The 23,225-nt window shown below is 42.0% G+C and overlaps 1 protein-coding gene across 2 annotated transcripts in view; it reads right to left on the bottom strand.

Annotated features, from left to right (window-relative positions):
- Positions 1–22,867, bottom strand: part of CES1 (carboxylesterase 1) — a 561,489-nt gene extending 538,622 nt beyond the window's left edge. For both annotated transcript variants that reach the window (XM_060185531.1, XM_016192378.2), the window contains exons 1-5: positions 22,723–22,867; positions 9,430–9,634; positions 8,343–8,487; positions 3,610–3,743; positions 1,642–1,795 (exon numbers count right to left, since the gene is read on the bottom strand). In XM_060185531.1, the coding sequence (XP_060041514.1) occupies positions 1,642–1,795; positions 3,610–3,743; positions 8,343–8,487; positions 9,430–9,634; positions 22,723–22,774 (690 nt within the window). In that variant the 5' untranslated portion in view covers positions 22,775–22,867. The remainder of the gene's footprint in view (positions 1–1,641; positions 1,796–3,609; positions 3,744–8,342; positions 8,488–9,429; positions 9,635–22,722) is intronic.
- Between the last annotated feature and the right edge of the window lie 358 nt (positions 22,868–23,225).

Raw genomic sequence — 23,225 nt, 5'->3', positions numbered from 1 at the left:
GGTCTTGGGGTGTTTTTCTCTCTCCCTCGCTCTTTCTCATAAAAAGAAATAAATGCCTAAAAATAATAGCACAAAGGCTGGCAAGATAGTACACCTGGATAGCGTGTTTTCTTTGTCATGTACACAAATGACCCAGGTTCAAACCCAGTTCCCACCATGCTGGGGGAAGCTTCAGTCTCTCTGTTCATATCTGAAAATGTGAGCTCAGAACAGTGAAATCCCAGTAGTGATCCCACCCTCAAAGAAGAAGAAAATGAAGAAAAAATTCTAATTCCCTATTTCCACTACTCAGAATTTATCTTAAGAAATATGATCATAAAGGCACACAATGATTTATTTATTTATTCATTGGGTAGAGACAGAAAGAAATTGACAAGGAAGAAAGAGAGAGGGAGAAAGACAGGCACCTACAACACTATATCACTACTCATGAAGCTCTCCCCCAGGTGGGGACCAGGGGCTTGAATCCAGGTCCTTGTGCATGGTAATGAATGGTTTCTAAGAAGACTCAAAAGTCTATCATGGTGAAAAATGGTTAACAACCCAAGGTCCTGATATTACAAAACTGGATGAAACTTTCTTCTTTCTTGTCATGGAATAATATGCAACTATAACTATAAAAAACAATGTTATGAAAGTACACTCAGTAGTTAGGGAAATATTTCATATTGCTAAGGAAGAACTTTTTTGGTCATAGGTGCTAGAAATGTAGGTAGATTAATAGATTAGTAATGATAAATAGATATATAGGGGGATGGGAAGGCTAGAAAAATGCATGGCTGAATGTCCATGGTAAATATCCCTGGATAATGGGATTGCAGAGAATTTTCATGGTTTTTTTTCTTTTTTGAGGGGTGGGGCTTATCAGTATTTTTCCTTTTTGTATACTTTATAAAATTTAAACACATTTTCCTCTGAGTAGGCAACTATAAAACCAATGCTTGATTTAAAGATTGAGGAATAGCATCAGCCATCGGCTAGACCATGAAGCACTCAGAGGGATCTTACCTCTCCCAGAACCTTTAAATCCTATTTCCCATGCTTGTATGTCAGTGGTGCCTCCTACCCAAGTTCCCATGCCAGCAGATACCCCAGGCTCTCAGGCAGTGTGTGTGTCCACATTCCCCGTGCCGTCACTTTCTTTTCCCTCAGCCCAGCTCTGTCCCTTAGCCCTAGGGACCATTGCTCTTTCTCTGGCCCATGCACAACCCATTCATCATCCCTGGTCTATTCTTAGTACTCACATTCCTCTGTTAGGCCCATCTAATTTTAAACTTAACAATGGTTGCTGTCTCTCACTCACAATTTATACCTGCACCTACTACCCAAGGTAAGTGAGGTGAGCCCTGGAGTTAAGAAAACGAAGGAGCTCAGATGAGTGAGAAGAGGTGATATATCACTGCTGTAGACTATGGGGAGGTTCTTATAGTCTAGGAAACTAAGTTAAACTCTGAGCTTCTGGGGTTGGGGGAAGGGACAAGGAGAGTTTGGCCATTAGCTTGTCACCATCCATCCAAGGCTGTGCAGTGTAAGGCCAGGCTTGCATCCAACTCTTTTAGACATAAAGATAAAGGTGTTAGTGACTGGATTGATTGATCTCCAAGGGATCCCAATAGAAACCACATCCCGGGTAGCACTTACAAGGACAGAAACGCTTTCTCCTCCTGCTGACTCTCCAAAGATGGTCACAGAACCAGGGTTTCCTCCAAAGTTGGCGATGTTCTCCTGGACCCAGTGCAGTGCAGCCACCTGATCCAGATGACCCCAGTTCCCCAGACTGTGTTCATCCCCTGTGCTGTGGGTGAGAGTGAGGTAGAGGGAGCACAGGCATCAACACAGAGCTCTCAGGATCATGGATAGGACTGGGGGGCCAGGGCAGCCTTTCACTATGAGACCTGGCTTCCACTACTCCAACACAAGGGTCTGCACCTGCCTTGTGTTCTCATGGCATCATTTTCTTATAGGGATCTACCTTCACTCACACAGCATCTACTTACGCATCTTTAACGGGCCTAAAACTGTCCTAAGAGCTAGGAACACACCAAATAAAACAAGCAAACTCTCTGGCTACATGGAAGGAGCTCATAAACAAACAAATGGATACATAAAGAATAGCAGGCAGTGAACTGTGCTTCTGGAGAAAAATAAATCAGGTAAGAAAAAAGGCAGGTCTGGGCAGTGGAGTTCTATTCTAGTCCTAGTGAACATGGAAGACCCCTTTGGGCCAGTGGTATTTGAGTGGAGACTTGAATTTTCATATGGCCACATGAGACTTGCAGCTACCCAAGGAAGGTGAGGAAGTGATATGGAGTTAGCTACTGAGATCACTCAGAGAAGGAGGGGGAGACGGAGAAGGAGCCACACACAAAGGATCTGAGAATGGGCAGGAGGAGGATCCAGTGAAGGGCTGAGAAGGGTTAGCCTGCAGGAGAAGGGTAGAAAGTGGCCTTGAGCAGAGGACAGGAGATAGTGCAGTGGGTTAAGAGCACATGGCACAAAGCACAAGGACTGGTATAAGGATCCCGGTTCAAGCCCCCAGCTCCCCACCTACAGAGGGGTCACTTCACAAGCGGTGAAGCAGGTCTGCAGGTGTCTATCTTTCTCTCCCCCTCTCTGTCTTCCCATCCTCTCTCGAGTTCTCTCTGTTCTATCCAACAACAATGACAGCAGTAACAACAATAATAATAGCCACAAAAGGATAAACAATAAGGGCAACAAAAGGGAAAAAATAGCCTCCAGGAGCAGTGGATTCCTAGTGCAGGCATTGAGCCCCAGCAATAACCCTGGAGGCAATATATATATATATATATATATATATATATATATATATATATATACATATATCAACTTAATAAAAAGTTAGGGTTTAAAAAAATAGGTGGCCAGGAGCTGAGAGAATAAAGCAGTTCAAAAATATGTGAGCAGTCAAATTGTAAATGTGGCCAAGGATGGGCTAAGAGCTGGTTTGGTGGTATAATCAGGGTGAAAACCCACTGGTGTGGGAAGATGAGAGACTGGGAGGAGAGGAAGGGAGAGAACTGACATAGCTGAGAAAGGAATGAGGCTAACCCTCCTCAGTTGCGATTAGCATTCCAGGTAGAGAGAACAAGAAATGCAAAAACCACAGAAAGGGAGTCGGGCAGTAGCACAGCGGGTTAAGAGCAGGTGGCACAAAGTGCAAGGACCAGTGTAAGGATCCCAATTCAAGCCCCCGGCTCCCCACCTGTAGGGGAGTCACTTCACAAGCAGGTGAAGCAGGTCTGCAGGTGTCTATCTTTCTCTCCCCTTCTCTGTCTTCTCCTCCTCTTTCCATTTCTCTCTGTCCTATCTAACAATGACATCAATAACAACAACAATAATAGCTACAACAACAATAAAAAGGGGCAACAAAAGGGAAAATAAATACAAAAAAATTTTAAAAAACACAGAAACAACTGGATCAGTGGGTCTGGGAAGTGAGAGGGTAGATGGAAGTGAATCAAAACAGGCTAGAATGCATTATGAGGAAACTTAGCAAAGAGCACCTTGAGAGCTGTCATGACCAGAGTTGAGTCCCAACACCTTCACTTTGAAAGTCAGTGTGCAGTACATGAAGATACAATAACTTACCTGAAGAATCCCCAGATGCCCAGCCGGTACTGAATGGTCACCACTACCACATTTTCATGGGCAGAGAGGGCCAGCCCATCATAGGTGGATGCCCCACCCACAAGCAGCCCACCTCCATGGATCCACACCATCACCTGGGCAGAGAGAAAGAACCACACTGGTTATGAGAAACAGAGCTGGAGATAAACTCAAGAGGCTGTGTGGTTTGGCCATTGGTTGTGTGGTTTTGGCTTTTGTGTGAGGTTTGGTCACTGGCCATGATCCAGTAAGAATATTACTGAAAATCCACCAGACCTCAGTAAGATCACAGCAGGTAGTCACTGTCCTCCCCATTCTCCCTGCTGAGGCCCAGGTCACCACCACCACACCCCACCCCCCACAGTTAATATTCCCTGGGTCTTCCTGCCTGGCTCCCCAGCTTCAGTGCCACCTCCTTCCTAGGCTCTTCATGCTGAGATTGTTGTTATGGAAACAGTCAGGGTCAAAGGAATCCTCTTCTTTTCAGCACACCCATCACTTTCATGCCTGCATCCCTTAGCAGACTCTACAGGGACAGTCCAGGGAGGGAGTATTCAGTGGTGAATATCAAGCTTTATCTCAGTGCCTATGATGTACACACAGCTTAATTAATTAAAACTGAAGAGACTAACTAAAGCTGAAAGGAATACCTTATTCCTCCCAATAGCTACAGGTAACCCTTGTATTTCTGATTCATCTATTCATCTATTCATCTGTCCTGTGTAGTGGATTAAACTCCTCTGGTACATGAATGATTGTCTAATACACATCCCTGTTCTGTCTTCCCTTCCATGACTTCCCTCTGCCTCCTCTGCCACCCCAAATCTACCCACCCTCCAAAGCCCAGCCAAAAAAAAAAAAAAGGCACATCTTCTAAGAAGTCTCCATCATTTGACTAACATGAACTAAGAACCTACTACTATGTGCCAGGGATTGTAACAAGAATTTAGGGCAAGCATAGCCACCTGCTCATAACACATATGGCCTTTGCATTTACAGAGTTCAAATAGCAGAGACGTGAGAGTCGCTGATTTGTAATCAGCTTGTTATTAAACAAATTTAAAGGACTCATAACACAAACTTTTGTCCTATTCTAAGCATTTAAAAATAAACCACTCGGGGTAGTCAGGCTGTAGCGCAGCAGGTTAAGCGTAGGTGGCGCAAAGCACAAGGACCGGCATAAGGATCCCGGTTCGAACCCCGGCTCCCCACCTGCAGGGGAGTCGCTTCACAGGCGGTGAAGCAGGTCTGCAGGTGTCTATCTTTCTCTCCTCCTCTCTGTCATCCCCTCCTCTCTCCATTTCTCTCTGTCCTATCCAACAACGACAACAACAATAACTACAACAGTAAAACAACAAGGGCAACAAAAGGGAATAAATAAATAAAATAAATATAAAAACAAAACAAAAATAAATAAATAAATAAAAATAAACCACTCATGAGGTTGGAACTATTTTTCTCATGTAAACAAAAGAAGGGAAACCACTGACTTACCCAGTGGCACAGTTAATAAGTGATAGAAGTAGGACTTGTACTTACACCATCAGGTCCAGAGTCCACATGCTGAACCCCCCTGTGCACAATGCTATGGGCATGGTACAATAGGCTGGGAGCTAGGGCAGGGATAAAAATCTCCCTTTCAGCTTTAATTAATCACTCCAGAGGACTTGCTTTGTGTATATCATAGACACTGAGATAAAGTTTGATATTTACCAATGAATTATCTCTCCTGGGACTGTCCCTGCTTGAAGAAGACAGAGGCAGATGTCTCTGCTAGTAAGAGACAGAAGTAGGCTTTAAACTAAGACCCCAGAATTCGAGTCCATGTTCATTAATAAAAGGCTCTCCAGTGATGTTTCCTAGGACCCCTGCACCTCCTACTTACCTCAGGGGAAGGGGACTGAGTGTGCAGCCCTCTCTGAGCTGGGGGCTGGTCAGTGTGATTTACTGGGGAAGTTTGATGTCTGGGCAGCAGGGATGTTAAGGTCCTTGAAGACAGGAGGTATATGGTAACAGAATTATGTTCTTCCTCTTGCCCTGGTTCCCTGTATATGGGAGCACTAAGAGCATCACAGAAGAATAAATGAATAAATGAGTAAATGGGTGAACCTTTGATCCCACCTCTTTGAACCAAACATGTGCAGTCTCAGCTTCTGGATAGGTTCTAGACACACCCCTAGCACTGTGTCAAGGGTGCTCTATGGGTGCTCCTTGGACGTGGCTAATGCTCACACAACTGTTTCCCCCACCTCTGGAATCTCCTCTTTCTCCACCTTATCTGTCCACACCTTCTATCCTGAACCTGCCCTCTCTCTGGGCCTTTAATTATCACAGAAATGCTGACTCACTGACTCATAAGTCTATGCCAATGAGCTGCAACAAAATAGGCCTAGACCTCAAATAAATTCCTCTCGCCTTGTTACTGGTCATCTCTATCAGGAACAACACAATAGACCCCTTTGTGGGCCCCCCATAGGACCTTGCTCTCAACTTGGATCAACAACAGTAGAGAATGTTCCATCCTCCAAAGGGAGGATGGACAACATACTGTATGCTACACCTGAGGAAGATGGGTCCTGATATTGGGGCAGCTTGGAATGTTCCTACTCATGACCACAGAATGTGAGCTCAGATCTATAGGGATGCAGTGGTCACATAGGCTCCTAAGCTGAATATGGGCCCCAGATCACATCAAATAGATGGTGTTTATAGTCAACAATATTTATACCCCTTTCCCATATTAGGGAGCTACTATCTTCCCTGATCCAGCTTTTTGTTCCTTTTCTAGCCATGACATCATCTCCCCAGACAATAGCTTGGATCCACCTGTATACCAGATTTCAGGCTCAGGAAAAAAAAAAAAAAAACTAGTATAGTCATGGGCCCTTTGGAATATAACTTAAATATGCCTACTAGCTATCTACAAAATGGAGCACCCCCTCATCTCTTAACCTGCACTATTCCAGCCTTTAAGTTCATGATTGATCAACAATTTGTTTGGCCTTGTTTGTTAACACTCTTTTCAGCCACCAGGTTCCAGATGCTAGCATGATGCCGATCAGACTTCCCTGGACAGACAACCCCACAAATGTGTCCTGTAGCTTCACTTTCCCAGAGCCCCGCCCTACTAGGGAAAGAGAGAGGCAGGCTGGGAGTATGGATCAACCTGTCAACGCCCATGTTCAGTGGGGAAGCAATTACAGAAGCCAGACCTTCCACCTTCTGCATCCCACAATGACCTTGAGTTCATACTCCCAGAGGGTTAAAGAATAGGAAAACTACCAGGGGAGGGGATGGGATACAGAGTTCTGGTGGTGGGAATTGTGTGGAATTGTACCCCTTTTATCCTATGGTTTAGGCAATGTTTCCTTTTTATAAATAAATAAATAAATCTCAGAGATTTGGCCAAAGGCAGAGGAAAGCTCTTCTGCAAGTGGTTCAGGCTCTGTTCTTCCCACATCTTTGTCAGGGTGTAACACACATCAAAGAGCACTGGTCTGACAATGAAAAAGACCTTTGGGGGCCTGGGTGGTAGCGCAGTGGGTTAAGCACACATGGCACAAAGCACAAGGACCAGTGTGAGGTTCCCAGTTCGAGCCCCCGGCTCCCCACCTGCAAGGGGCTCACTTCACAAGTGGTGAAACAGGTCTGCAGGTGTCTATCTTTCTCTCCCCCTCTCTGTCCTCCCATCCTCTCTCGCGTTCTCTCTGTCCTATCCAACAACAATGACAGCAACAACAATAACAATAACCGCAACAAGGAGAAACAACAAGGGCAACAAAAAGGGAAAAAAAATAGCCTCCAGGAGCAGTGGATTCGTAGCACAGGTACTAAGCCCCAGCAATAACCATAGAGGCAAAATAAACAAATAAATAAAAATAAAAAATAAAAAGACCTTTGCTCTCCTGCTGCCACTCTTACTGTATGCCTCACTCTCCCTCCCTGAACCTCAGTTTCTTAGCTGTGTTGTAAGGTGGTGCCAGGCCTTGGAGGCCTCAATCATCTTAACTGGTGCTATAGCAGGCTGAGCTATTATCCCATCCCAGTTTTTTTTTATCTGTAAAGGAAGGGATGGGTTGCTAGCTGATCTCTGAGATTCCCTTCAGTTCAAATGTTATTTAAAATATGTCTTAGCTGCTCTGGGCATCAGATTAACCTATCTACTACTCTCTATCAGTAAGAGAGAATGTGGAAAAAATATTTTAAATGTGCTTTATAGAGGCCCGTGCAGTGGCTCACCTGGTTGAGTGTACACATTACCATGCACAAGGACCCAGGATCAAGCTCCTGCTCCCCATATGCTTCAGTGAAGCAGATCTGCAGGTCTTTATCTTTCTCTTTTCCTCTCTATCTCTTCCTCCCCTCTCAATTTCACCATTCTATCAAATAAAAATAGGATGAAAGAAAGAAAAAAAGAAAGAAGAAAATGGCCCTGGGAGTGGTAGATCTGTAGAGCTGGTACTGAGGCCCATCGATAATCCTGATGGCAATAATTTTTTTAAAATATGCATTACATGACCAGGATATAGTTCTCCTGGTTAAGTGCAAATCTTACCATGTACAGAGACCTGGGTTTACCATTAATGAAGAAGCCATAGGTCCCTGAAGCAGCCTTGGCCCATTATACCCTGCTCTGAGCAACCTTCATCTTCTACACCAGGAGACCCTAAAAAGCTAGGACTCACCAGCCTGGCCCAGTGCTCCCCACTACTCACCGGCAGCCTGCTTTTCTTTGTCAAGTCAGCAGGAGTGTAGATATTTAGGTAGAGACAGTCTTCAGAAAACTTGAGAGGAATGTTCTCCTTGCTGTTAGTAAAGAGTTCTGAGAGTACCTGCCCCCCCACTGCATCTTGGGAACACCTAGGAGTAGGAGGAGAAAGGAGAACCCCTAAGTTCAAGTGAAGGTATTACAAGGAGCCATCCTGCAGTCAGGTCGGACCTGGGGCTGGAGTGTATACATAGAGTTGTTCTCATCAAAATCCGAACACTAGAATGAGTAGGAGGCTATCTGTGTGTGTCTATGTGTGTGGGAGTGGGGGGAGGGAGGCTCCAGGTAGGAGCCCTGGGGCTCACTAGAGTCTCTCATGACTATGAAAACTCCCTCTTCAGGTGGGAACTGGAGGGTGTCCTTGAAACTGGGTCCTTGCACATTGCAATATGTGAGCTCAACCAGGTGTTCCACTGCCCAGCCTCCAGGAATGATCTTGATCTCTCTCTCTGGAATAATTTCTATAAGAATTTTACCACCCAGGCATACTAAGATTCTACCATCAACCATCACAGGCAAGCACTGCCTAATGACAGACCTTAAAGATTCAGCATACAGTATAATTAGTAATGTTTCTTGGGTTCTCCCTACATGCTAAGCATGCTTTCCAACTATGGCAAAGTTCAAGAAAGGAGAATAAACAAACTCATTCCTTCTGATGCCACTCATTAACTCAGCTTTTTATTTCTTTCCAAAGCACTTGTCATATTCTAACTTATTAAATGGTCTATTGATTTGCATATTGTGTGTACTACCTGTCTCTGCCTGCTAGAACGCAAGCTCCATGAAGGTAAAGTCTTTGTTCTGATCACTAATGGATCCAAGGAACCTAGAACATACCTGCCACATAGTAAGTGCTCAATAAACATTCTTTGAATATAGAATGTTATAAGAGTCCTGGAGCATTTTTGGAGTCTACAGTATCTTAAGAGTCTCAGATTAAAGTATCAGTCAGCCAGAGAACTTCCTTGACTCTTTTCTGCAACACAGTGAGAAGATAAGCATCGCCACTAAAATATGCCGCACACACTTACATAGGAGGGTGGGAGGTGGTCCTCTTTACGAAGTTCCATGGTTCTGCAGGCTGTGGAGGAGTAAACCTCAGGGACCCCAGGGGAGGCTTAGCAAAAGGGATCCCCAGGAAGACAGCCACTGGCTGGGCAAATCCTTCTAGGTGTTCGTACTTTCCTAGGACTTTGCCTTTCTGAGTGTCCACAACAGGAGGTGAGGAAGAGTGTCCTGATGAAAAGCAAGTGGAAATGTATAAGATCCTAGGTATAAGATGTGACCTGGACTCCAGTGTGGCTTGCCACTCTGGGCAGTGATCTTGAACAACTCTCCTTGACATTATTTTTAAAAACTTATTAGTGATTTACAAAATTATAAGGTAATAAGGGTATAGCCCCATACCCACCACCAAAGTTCTATGCCCCATCCATTCCAGTGGAAACTGTAATAGATCTCCCAAGGTGACACATACAGGTTGACTATATATCTAAATCTATTTGCCTGTCAGCCTATCTATCTATCTATCTATTTTTGCTCATTTTTATTTATTTATTTATTCATGAAGAACGATAGGATGAAGAAGAAACAAAGAACTAGACATCACTCTGGTACATGTGCTGCTGGGGATTGAACTCAGGACCTCATGCTTGAGAGCCCAATGCTTTATCTACTACGCCACCTCCTGAACCACACATTTAAAAATATTTTTTTAATTTATTATTGGATAGAGAAAGACATAAACTGAGAAGGAAACAGGAGATAGAGAGGGAGAAAGAGACACCTGCAGCACTGCTTCAATATTTATGAAGCTTTCCCCTTGCAAGTGGGGACCAGGGGCTTGAACCTGTATCTTTGTGTACTATAATGTATGGCTTAACCAGGTATGCCAACTCCTGGCCCCCTTTTTGCTCATTTTTATTTCACTTCTGCAGCCCTGCCTTTTAGTTCCTTTCTAAGTCAGCTACAGACAGCTATTACTACTTCTGACTGTCCTTCCTTATTTCACTTCCCTCTAAGATAAAGCAAAACAATGCCTGGCAAGCTCTGGTGTTTTCCAGATTCTCTGCCCTTTCAGTGATGGTATAAAGACAAAGATTCCTGGTGCCAAACATTTCAGGTACTGTCACCTTGACCTTCTAAACATTAGTTTCTTCTTATGTGAAGAGAGATGAGATTAACTGTGATTTTACTCGTTCGGGGTGTTTTAAGGAATCAACTGGAATTGAAGGTAAAAAAAAAAAACAGCAATGATACAAGAGAACATTTGGTTTATGCTCTTCAGAACTTCTAGAACTAACAGCCATCAGAATTCTAGGAATGAGCTGCAGACTGAGTAAGAGGGTGAATAAGAGGATTTGTCAACTTTATATAGAGAGGGAGTCACATACTTTCTTGACCCTACTTCTGAAAAGAGAGTGATGATTCTAAGTAGGTCCAACATTCTACTAGGTCTTGGGGGATAACCATCAAGGGGTTGTAAGGATTTAAAAGAGGGAGCAAGGCCTTCAGATTGGTGACATCATTTGTGGGGAGGCATCTAAGAGCTAGGACTTGAAGTAGGAGGAGGAGTGAACTAAGGAGATGGAAAATCAAGTTTAAAGGTATAAAGAAGGGAAAAGACCAAGTCTTACCAAGACAAAACTACAAAACTAAAGGCCTGCCTGAGAAAGGTCCACTTGAATCAGATGAAGTTTATGGGTAATGGAAAACTATCCTGCCATGAGAGAGGTTTAAAGGCTAAAAATCCTAGGCTAAATGTTAAGGCTTTTTTTAGTGGGTAAGTGAGCAGCAGTGGTCAGTTTTGGAATTTGGGAGAGTGACACAATCCACTTGAAGAAGTTTCTTCTGGTACTTTGTAGCAGGATGATTTAGAGGGGGAAAGGAACTGGGAATCACATTCCAGAAATGTGGCTATGGAGTAGCAGCAGCTACATTTTGCTCTCCCTAATCAACTACAAAAAAAAACAGTGATAATTACCTGAAGGTTAAACAGTTTACAACTATAATATCTTCAAGAGTTCACCAAACCACAAGTGAGTACAAACACATGTGGATCATGGACAGAAAGGGACTTAAGGAGAAACTCCCTGGACTAAAAGACCTTACTCAGGAATGAGTAATACTGGTCCAGGAGTTTGACAGCTGAAACACACCACTTCTGGGTCTGAGTTTTAAAAAAGACTGTTAGGTTCCTTTCCAGGAGCTGGAGTGAGAGGCCTTCCTCATTCACTCACACCCTGTGCCGGAGGCCTTAGCATGCAGGGGTCCCTGCTGCTCATGCTGGGTGCGGTGCTCTACGCCCCCAGGCTCTTCTCCACAGGAATACCAAAGGAGACCACCTGGACCGAAACAAGACAGGACTAGAATGACCACAGGAACCCAGTAAATCACCCGTGAGTACAAACACGCATGGCTGGTGACAGAGAGGAGAGAGGGGCCTAAGGAGAGATTAAGTGACTGCTAACAGTTCAACAGTTTATCAGTGGAGACACCACCTCCAGTCTGCTCCACAACAAGGGGACAGCTGAAGGGAGGAAAGGACTCCCCAGAGACTCACCAAGTGCAACTCTGAGTCTCCATTGCTACTACCCTCAGAATCTGGAGCAGCAACAGGGAGGGACACCAGGGGACAGAGATCTAACCAGGAAACTCAGGAGAAGACCTATACCTCGGTGGCATAGCTGAGGGGCTGCGAAAGTCTCTTTGCATAACCACTGGATTATCTCTGCCACACCCCTGCTTTATCTCTTGGTCAGGAGTCAGTGATTAAGCTAAGAAGCCTATTGATAGTTTAAAAGCCCTCAGGCTCCCATAGCCTACAGGGAAGAAAAAAAAAGAGGCTTTTACACCACTGAGCTCCAACTCAGGGATTGAAAAAACTGTTAACTTCCACCATGGTAAACCCTTTAATTAAATTACTTAGACACAAGTCAATCCAGGCAATAGTAATCAATAATTTAAGAAGTACTGATAAAGGGAACTCATAACATAATATATAAAATGGTTAAAACAACAAGAAAAAATATTGGAGACTCGAACCAGGACAAGAGTCCAGCAAAAAGTCCTCCAGAGGGTGAAGCACAAAACAACGAGTTCAAAATCCAAACATTAGCTAAGGAAATAATAACAGTAGTGATTAAAGAATTTGAAAAAATTGTAATCAGAAATGCAGGAACAACAAATGAGAATATGGAAGAAAATTCTAATTATCTCATGGTTATTAGAGAGCTGAAAGCTGAAATCTCTGAGCTAAGAAGGCAACTAGCTGAAGAAGCTAAAACAGTATCAGAGCAGGGCAACGAAATAGATGAACTCCAGAAAGCAGTAGAGGGCAGAGAGAATAGAATCTATGAGGCTGAAAACAGAATTAGCAAGATTGAGGATGAATTAGAGACAACTAAAAAAGAAGTAATAGATCTCAAAAAGAGATTAAGAGATGCTGAAAACAACAACAGAGTCCTATGGGATGACTTCAAAAGAAACAATATACGCATTATTGGCTTACCAGAGGAAGAAAGAGAAGGAGAGGAAGAAAGCATTCTCCAGGCCATAATAGCTGAAAATTTCTCTAGTCTAGACAACACCAAAAACATAAAGATTCAAGAAGCCCAGAGGGTCCCAAACAGAATTAACCCAGACCTAAAGACACCAAGACATGTCATACTTAGAATGGAAAGGAATAAGGATAAAGAAAGGATCCTGAAGGCTGCAAGAGAAAAACAAAGAGTCACCTACAGAGGAAAACCCATAAGATTAGCATCAGACTTCTCCATACAAACACTACAGGCCAGAAGAGAATGGCAAGATATCTATCGAGTGCTCAATGAGAAAGGCTTTCAGCCAAGAATACTATATCCTGCTAGACTGTCATTCAGACTAGATGGAAGCATCAAAACCTTCTCAGACAAGCAACAGTTGAAGGAAGCAACTATCACCAAGCCTGCCCTGAAAGAAGTTCTGAAAGGTCTCCTATAAACAACCAGACCACCACAAATAGGACATATATCAAAACACTCTAAAACTCTACAAGAATGGCATTAAAATATCTTCAATCTTTGATATCAATAAATGTCAATGGCCTGAATTCACCTATTAAAAGACACAGAGTAGGAAGATGGATCAGAAAACACAACCCAACAATATGTTGTCTACAGGAAACTCACCTAACTCAACAAGACAAACACAGACTTAAAGTGAAAGGATGGAAAACTATCATACACGCCAATAGCCCACAAAAAAGGGCAGGAACAGCTATTCTCATATCTGACACAATAGACTTTAAAATAGATAAGATTTAAAAAGATAGGAATGCACACTACGTAATGCTCAGAGGATCAGTCAATCAAGAGGACTTAACAATTATTAATATCTATGCACCCAATGAGAAGCTATCTAAATACATCAAACTTCTACTGAAAGAGCTACAGCAATATATTAACAGTAACACAATCATAGTAGGGGACTTCAACACCCCACTATCTCAACTTGGCAGATCATCCAGGAAGAAAATCAGTAAAGACATAAGGGAGCCAAATGAAGAGATAGATAAACTAGAACTATTGGACATTTTCAGAGTCATTCATCCCAAGAAACTGGAATACACATTTTACTCAAATCCACATGGATCATTCTCAAGGATAGACCATATGTTAGGCCACAAAGACAGCATCAGCCAATTCAAGAGCACTGAAACCATCCCAAGCATCTTCTCAGACCACAGTGGAATTAAACTAACACCAATCAATAAAAGATTAGTAACAGTCCCAAAATGTGGAAGCTCAAAGTACACTTCTTAACAACTTCTGGGTCAAAGAGGAAATCAAGGAAGAAATCAAAATGTTTCGAGAATTCAATGAAAATGAAGACACAAGCTATCAAAATATTTGGGACACAGCTAAAGCAGTCCTAAGAGGGAAGTTCATAGTTATACAAGCACACATTAGGAAACAAGAAAAGGCACAAATAAACAGCCTGATTGCACATCTTAAAGACCTAGAAGAAGAAAAACAAAGGAATCCTAAAGCAACCAGAAGGACAGAAATCACTAAAGTTAGGGCAGAAATAAATAACATTGAGAATAGGAAAACCATACAAAAGATCAATGAAAGTAAATGTTGGTTCTTCGAAAGAGTAAACAAAATCGACAAACCTTTAGCCAGACTCACAAAACAAAAAAGGGAGAAGACCCAAATAAATCGGATAGTAAATGAAAGAGGAGATATTACAACAGACACCACAGAAATTCAACATATCATGCGAGGCTTCTATGAACAACTATATGCCACCAAGCTAGAGAACCTGGAAGAAATGAATGATTTCCTAGATACCTACCAACTTCCAAAACTAAGTAAAGAGGAAGTGGATAACATGAACAGGCCCATCGCAGCTAATGAAATTGAAACAGTTATCAAAAATCTTCCCAAAAATAAAAGTCCTGGACCAGATGGTTTTACAAACGAATTCTACAAAACTTTCAAAGAAGAACTAATACCTCTACTTTTAAAAGTCTTCCAGAAGATTGAAGACACTGGAATACTCTCTGCCAGCTTCTATGAAGCCAACATCACCCTGATACCAAAAGCAGACAGGGACACAACCAAAAAAGAAAACTACAGACCAATATCTCTGATGAACATAGATGCGAAAATATTGAACAAAATTCTAGCCAACCGGATACAGCAGTATATCAAAAAGATTGTTCATCATGACCAAGTGGGGTTTATCCCAGGCATGCAAGGTTGGTTTAATATATGTAAATCAATCAATGTGATCCACCACATCAACAAAAGCAAGACCAAAAACCACATGGTCATATCAATAGATGCAGAGAAAGCCTTTGACAAAATACAACATCCCTTTATGATCAAAACACTACAAAAAATGGGGATAGATGGAAAATTCCTCAAGATAGTGTAGTCTATATATAGCAAACCTATAGCCAACATCATACTCAATGGTGAAAAACTGGAAGCATTTCCCCTCAGATCAGGTACTAGACAGGGCTGCCCACTATCATCATTACTATTCAACATAGTGTTGGAAGTTCTTGCGATAGCAATCAGGCAGGAGCAAGGAATTAAAGGCATACAGGTTGGAAGAGAAGAAGTCAAACTCTCCTTATTTGCAGATGACATGATAGTATACATGGAAAAACCTAAGGAATCCAGCAAGAAGCTTTTGGAAATCATCAGGCAATACAGTAAGGTGTCAGGCTATAAAATTAACATTCAAAAGTCAGTGGCATTCCTCTATACAAACACTAAGTTAGAAGAAATTGAAATCCAGAAATCAGTTCCTTTTTCTATAGCAACAAAAACAATAAAATATCTAGGAGTAAACCTAACCAAAGAAGTGAAAGACTTGTATACTGAAAATTATGAGTCACTCATAATTGAAAAAGAAATTGAAAAAGACACAAAGAAGTGGAAAGATATTCCATGTTCATGGGTTGGAAGAATTAACATCATCAAAATGAATATATTACACAGAGCCATCTACAAATTTAATGCTATCCCCATCAAGATCCCAAGCACATTTTTTAGGAGAATAGAAAAAATACTACAAATGTTTATCTGGAACCAGAAAAGACCTAGAATTGCCAAAACAATCTTGAGAAAAAAGAACAGAACCGGAGGCATCACACTGCCAGATCTCAAACTGTATTATAGGGCCATTGTCATCAAAACTGCTTGGTACTGGAACATGAACAGACACACTGACCAGTGGAATAGAATTGAGAGCCCAGAAATGAGGCCCCACACCTATGGACATCTAATCTTTGACAAAGGGGCCCAGACTATTACATGGGGAAAGCAGAGTCTCTTCAACAAATGGTGTTGGAAACAATGGGTTGAAACATGCAGAAGAATGAAACTGAATCACTGTATTTCACCGAATACAAAAGTAAATTCCAAGTGGATCAAGGACTTGGATGTTAGACCAGAAACTATCAGATACTTAGAGGAAAATATTGGCAGAACTTTTTTTCCGCATAAATTTTGAAGACATTTTCAATGAAACGAATCCAATTACAAGGAAGACTAAGGCAAGTATAAACCTATGGGACTACATCAAATTAAAAAGCTTCTTCCCAGCAAAAGAAACCACTACCCAAACCAAGAGACCCCTCACAGAATGGGAGAAGATCTTTACATGCCATACATCAGATAAGAGTTTAATAACCAACATATATAAAGAGCTTGCCAGACTCAACAACAAGACAACAAATAACCCCATCCAAAAATGGGGGGAGGACTTGGACAGAATATTCACTACAGAAGAGATCCAAAAGGCCGAGAAACACATGAAAAAATGCTCCAAGTCTCTGATTGTCAGAGAAATGCAAATCAAGACAACAATGAGATATCACTTCACTCCTGTGAGAATATCATACATCAGAAAAGGGAACAGCAGCAAATGCTGGAGAGGGTGTGGGGTCAAAGGAACCCTCCTGCACTGCTGGTGGGAATGTCAATGGGTCCAACCTCTGTGGAGAACTCTCAGAAGGCTAGAAATGGACCTACCCTATGACCCTGCAATTCCCCTCCTGGGGATATATCCTAAGGAACCCAACACATCCATCCAAAAAGATCTGTGTACACATATGTTCTTGCCAGCACAATTTGTAATAGCCAAAACCTGGAAGCAACCCAGATGTCCAACAACAGATGAGTGGCTGAGCAAGTTGTGGTATATATACACAATGGAATACTACTCAGCTGTAAAAAATGGTGACTTCACCGTTTTCATCTGATCTTGGATGGACCTTGAAAAAATCATGTTGAGTGAAATAAGTCAGAAACAGAAGGATGAATATGGGATGATCTCACTCTCAGGCCGAAGTTGAAAAACAAGATTAGAAAAGAAAACACAAGTCGAACCTGAAATGGAATTGGAGTATTACACCAAAGTAAAAGACTCTGGGGTGGGTGGGTGGGTGGGGAGAATACAGGTCCACGAACGAGGATGAATGACATAGTGGGAGTTGTACTGTTAAATGGGAATCTGGGGAATGTTATGCATGTACAAACTATTGTATTTACTGTTGAATGTAAAGCATTAATTCCCCAATAAAGAAATAAAAAAAATAACAACAACAACAACAAAAAGACTGTTAAGGGAGTTGGGTGGCAACACAGCAGGTTAATCGCAGGTGGTGCAGAGTGCAAGGACTGGCATAAGGATCCTGGTTTGAGTCCCTGGCTCCCCACCTGCAGGGGAGTCACTTCACAAGCAGTGAAGCAGGTCTGCCTGTGTCTGTCTTTCTCTCCCCCTCTCTGTCTTCACCTCCTCTCTCCATTTCTCTCTGTCCTATCCAACAATGATGAAATCAATAACAACAACAAGGGCAACAAAAAGGAATAAGTAAATAAATATTTTTTAAAAGACTGTTAAAAAGGGGGAGAAAATCACCTAAAACTCACCAATTTACAATAGTGGGTTCTAAGTCTCCATTTCTGTTGCCCCTCAGAGCCTGAAACAGCAGCAGGGAAACCTTATATTGACATCAAGGTATAGAACTGGCCAGTGACTCAGGATAAAATCTACTCTCCCGGTGATCCAGAAGTGTGGATGTGGAGTAAAAGTCTTTTGGCATAGCTCTCCTGATAAACTGATAAGAAAGGAGAAGATCACTTGAAGACCTGGGTTTCTTCGGGGACTCACTAGGCCATGCAGCACTGCTCAGCTCTGGCTGGCAACAGATCAAGGGATTGGCCCTGGGACTTTAGACCCTTAGGCATAGGGGTTTCTTTGCATAGCCACTGTGCTATCTATCCACCACCCTGTTTTATCTCTTGGTCCCCACTGAGTGATTAAGCTAAAAAAAAATTTGTAGTTTTAAAAAATTCTCTGCTTGGCTCAGGCTCACATAGCCCAGAGGGAAGACAAATGACTGACACCCATTGTCAACATAACAAATATTTAACAGCTACTGTGCTTCACCTCAGGGGTTGAATAAAAAAAATTTTTTTTAAAAACTGTTACGATTTGCAACTGTGATCTCTTAAGTACCTTATTTAGAAACAATTCAATCCAGGCAAGTGTGATCAGTGAACTGAAAAGAAGTGAGGCAGGGACCTTCTTAAGCTCTACTCAGAATTCAAAAACCCCACCTTCCACCTTCCAAAAGCAGCTGTATCAACATTAAACTAACAGGTCCTCCTATTCCTGAAACACACCAAAGGCCAAAGGCAACCAGCTTCAGGGACCCAGGAACAAACTGACCTGAAACCACCCCATAGTATATATAAACAGCAACACCCAGAAAACTTGTGTAAATTTCATAACACACCAAATATAATGGACAGACTAAAAAGAAACACTGGAGAAATGAAACAGGACAAAAACCCAGAAAAAAAATCCCAAATAGAAGCAAAATGAGGACAACATCCAAGCACTAACTTATCCAATAATCACAGGAGTAAGAAAAGTTTTTGAAGGTAACATCAGGAATGGGGAAACAACAAATGAGACTCTGAAAGAAAAAACTAACTACCTCAAGGTAATTAGAGAGCTAAAAGCTGATGTAGCTGAGTTAAAAACACAATGAATCAAATAAGTTAATATAATATCTGAACAGGGTGACAAAATAGTTGAGTTCAGAAAACAGCTGAGGGGAGTGAGAACAAAATAACTGAGGCAGAGAACAGAATTAGGAGTCGGAGTCAGATTCCTATCTGTTCCAGTCCGTGAATGAGATTGTTTGATTGTTTGCTGCCATCAAACAACTAGTTATTGCTTGGTGCCTGCATGATGAATTCACTGCTTCTGGAAGCCATTTTTTTCTTTTTGATAGAGCCAAAGAGACATTGAGAAGGAGAGGGAGATAGAGACATTTGTAGCACTGGTTCACAACTCATGAAGTTTCATCTCTGCAGGTGGGGGGGCCCAGGGTTTGAATCTGGATCCTTGTACTTGGTAATGTGTATGCTTTACATGCCATCTCCCTACCCTATGGAGCTGCAATTTACCACCCTGCACTTTGACAGTAGTTCTGAATCTGCCTGTCATGGGATCATCCTGCTCTTTTGTGTGGCAGGTGTATTTATAGATACCTTAGCATATCATCTCACATGTCTTCTCTTCCCTACTCTCAATTTCCACTGTGAAAATATCAGATATACATATATCACTCATATACAAGGATCCCTAACTTCCCCGTCTCCCATGTTTTCATCTTAGGATATCAAGAAGTTTCAACACCTCTCTCCAACCATAAGGCTACAACAGAAAGGAATGATATAGATTTTATCTTATGAGAGATAACCCAATGGTATAATGGTATAAAAGACTCTATGTAAAATCAAGTTACAAAACAGAAATTATGTACAGATTTGGATTGTGTTTCTTTTGTTGTTACTGCTAATTATTGCAAAGGAAGCTGGGAAAAACTTCCTTGGGAGCACATAAACAAATATTTCAATGGGCAGTGTCATGATAGGTGATTTTTTTTTTCTACTTCATGCCTTCCAAATTGTCTGCATTGAGCACAGGTTCCTTTTTATAGTTAGAAGAATTTTTAGAAAAAGGTACAATATTTCAAATAAGGAATTTGAAGGGCTTGGTTCCTGATCTGATATGGGGGACCTGGAAGAGAAGAAGGCCAATTACTAAACTGTGGTGCTGGGTTTACTTATTTATTTATTTTATTTGGGGATTAATGGCTAACATTAAATACTATTATAAGTACATGTATAAAATTTCTCAGTTTTCAGCAAAAAACAATCACCACCAAGTCAGGTTCTCTTCCACCATTATGCACCAGGACCTGAAAGCCCTCACTCCCTCACCTCCCAAAGTCCTTCATTTTGGTGCAATACACTAAAACCATTACAAGTTCTAAGGCCATATTGTATTTCCCCTTTCTGTTTTGATTTTTCAACTTATGTCTATCAGTGGGATCATCCCATATTCATCCTTCTCTTTCTGGCTTATCTCACTTAGCATGATTCCTTGAAGATCCACCCAAAATGAGGTAAAGAAGGTGAATTCATTATTCTTAGTAGCTGAGTAGTATTCCACCACAACTTTCTCAGCCCTGAATTTCATATTATATAGGAACCAGAGCCAGATTCAGAAAGCCTGAGATGACTTAACCCACAGGAAGTTATGTTTCTGACCCCCAACCCATAATCATATGGACCATACCCTTTCCTTCTATTCTTCATTAAAACTAGGAGAAGAGAGCAAGAGAGAGATGACATAGGCTTAAGTCACATTGCCAGGGGTGAAAACTTTAGATGAATAAGTTGAAAAATGTAAATGAAGACAACAGTTGTGATGACCATTTATATCACATGTTATGCTTATATACTTGCTCTGGGCCAGACATATATTCCATCTTGTTTAAACTGATCTTCACAAAGCTTTTCAGGTAGTGTGGTTAATGTGCCCACTTTACAGATAAGAAGATGCAGCAAATGTAAGTTGGCCAAGCTGAACTTTCTAGAAAGGAATCTTGCTAAAGGGTAACCAATAGTAAGGGACTATTCCTCTTCACACTGTATCAGGTTGCTTTGGGGCACTGCCCTGACACTTAGTTCCAGGCCTCTCACAGGGTCAAATTAACAGAAAGAAGATAAGATCTAGATGGTACTTGGGCTATCAGAGCCACACTAGTTCTGGGTTCAGGAATCAGAGAAAGATTACAGACCATGATTTTCCTATCTGACGAGTACATCCCCTTTCAGAGTCTCAATTGCTTCAGTACAGATGCATCCTGGGGTCTTCTCCTGCACCTTTAACTATGTCTTACACTTTCTATTCTGATGTTTTGACATCTAGGACTTTGCTGACCCTAAAAGGACACCCCTCTCAGGTAAGTAACGCTAGAGATAGAAATCAACTTGTCCTTGGATCATAACAGAGCCTGTATCCCAAGTAGTTTCTTTATGAGCTTCTCTGCTTTAATCATTACAGAGTGAGGTCCCCAACTCAGAGGTTATGATCCAGAACCTGCCCAAATTGTCTAGTTACCAACCTAAACCTATTGCCTGCCCCCTCATTTCCCTTCTGCTAGTAACCACCAAAAGATCCTCACTCAAAACTCTTCCCTCTTCTCTTGACCCCATCCATTAGGTCACCTTATGACCCACCATGTGAGCTTCTTGCTGGTAACAATGAGCATGAATAGAAGGGCTCCTAATTTACTGCCCTTTCTATAGTAATATATCCTCAAACAAATGTTTGTTTATGTATTCAGTTTTGCATTTTTCTCTGTACCAGACTCCATGCTGTTTCAAAGCAACTCACTCATTTAATCTACACAATAGTCCACTGGGTTTGGAACTATTGTTAACTTCATTTTGGAAAGAAGGAGACCAAGACACAGAAAAATTATGTCCCTTGCCTAAGGTGACACAGCAAGTAAACAATGAACAAGATTTAAACACACACACACACTCTTGTCCTAGAATGGATACTTTTTAAAATAGCTTTTTTATTTTAAATTGCGCAGAGGTTCAGTGCCTATGGGATATACCCACTGCTTCTAGTAGCCTTTTTTTGTTTTTAAGACCCAGAGACATTTAGAGGGGAGGGGAGATAGAAAAAGAGAAAGAGAGACGCCTACAGTAATGTTTTACCACTTTTTAAGCTTCCTCATGGCAGGTCCCTAGAGTTGGTAGTTTTAATAGTCTTCTACAGTTAGTACTTTTAAAAAATCATTTTATGGGGGGATTAATAGTTTACAGTAGAGCTGTTGACACATGGGTATGAATTTTTGTCTCTCTGTGATAGTTGTCTGCAAAAATACTCTCACCCCTAACTTAGGTCCTTTCCACCATTATATACCTTAAAGGTGCCCACCCCTGCCCCTCCCCACCAGCCGCCTTCCTCTTCTACCCCAGAGTTTCTTTGCTGTGGTGCAAGGCAGCAAACCCAGTCCAAGTTTTACTTTGTGTTTCCCCTTTCTGTCCTTATTTCTTGAGTTACACCTATGAGTTGAGGTAACTTGGTATCCAGACTTCTGCTACTTTACTCTTTAGGTTTCAGATATAATTGGATTAACAAAAAAAAAAAAAAAAAGGAAAATAGTCTGAGCTCTCCAAAGTGCTCTTTTCGGGGTGAGGGGTGTGGGCTAGGGATAGGCATTAGACTGGCTGGTTGCCCTCCTAAGCATGGTGGTGGATGCCGATGCAATCTCTGTATTTGTTCAGGGCTGGGATAGTTGGACTCCTAGCACCCAACCACCAGAGGCAGGCAGTTGTGGCAACCCACCCATCAAACCATTGCCCCATACAAGTTTCTCAGCATTCCGTCTTTGGAGAAGTATTTTCAAATATACCTCCTTACTAGTCTATTTGCATTTCAGGACTCACCCCATATTGTGGAAGTGGTGAAGAAAAGCAGGAATAGGAGGGAGGACCACATCTTGGAAGAACTAAAGCACTGGTGAGTCCCAAGAGGCTTCTTGTCTGGTGGTGTTTTGGGGGTGTGGTTTTCATTACCTCCTTCCCTTTAGCTCCCACTAAAGCTCCACCCCTGTTCCCACCCCCCATTCCCACTCCCTCCCTCATGACCTGATTACCTAACCTGAAGGCCAAAGAAATCTTTCATTTCCAAAGATCAGGCTCTGGGGATTCAGTTGGGGCCTCTAAAGCCATGCCCATCCAGAGTTCACTGTGTAACCAAACACAGCAAGTAAACTTTCTCAGATTACAGCTAGCCAGTCTCCTGCAAACAATCTGTTATATAAGGGTTTCTCCTTTGCAGGACTGTAACCTTAGTGTGCAGTGAGTTTCCCAAGACTGGCACAGTCAAATGCCTGGGAGGAAGGGCAGGGTTTTGATTTGGTGTCACAGAGCAAGTCTGAGAATTTTTA

Source organism: Erinaceus europaeus, chromosome 2, assembly GCF_950295315.1.
Source record: "Erinaceus europaeus chromosome 2, mEriEur2.1, whole genome shotgun sequence".
Taxonomy (NCBI): domain Eukaryota; kingdom Metazoa; phylum Chordata; class Mammalia; order Eulipotyphla; family Erinaceidae; genus Erinaceus; species Erinaceus europaeus.
This window is presented reverse-complemented; position numbering and strand designations above follow the sequence as displayed.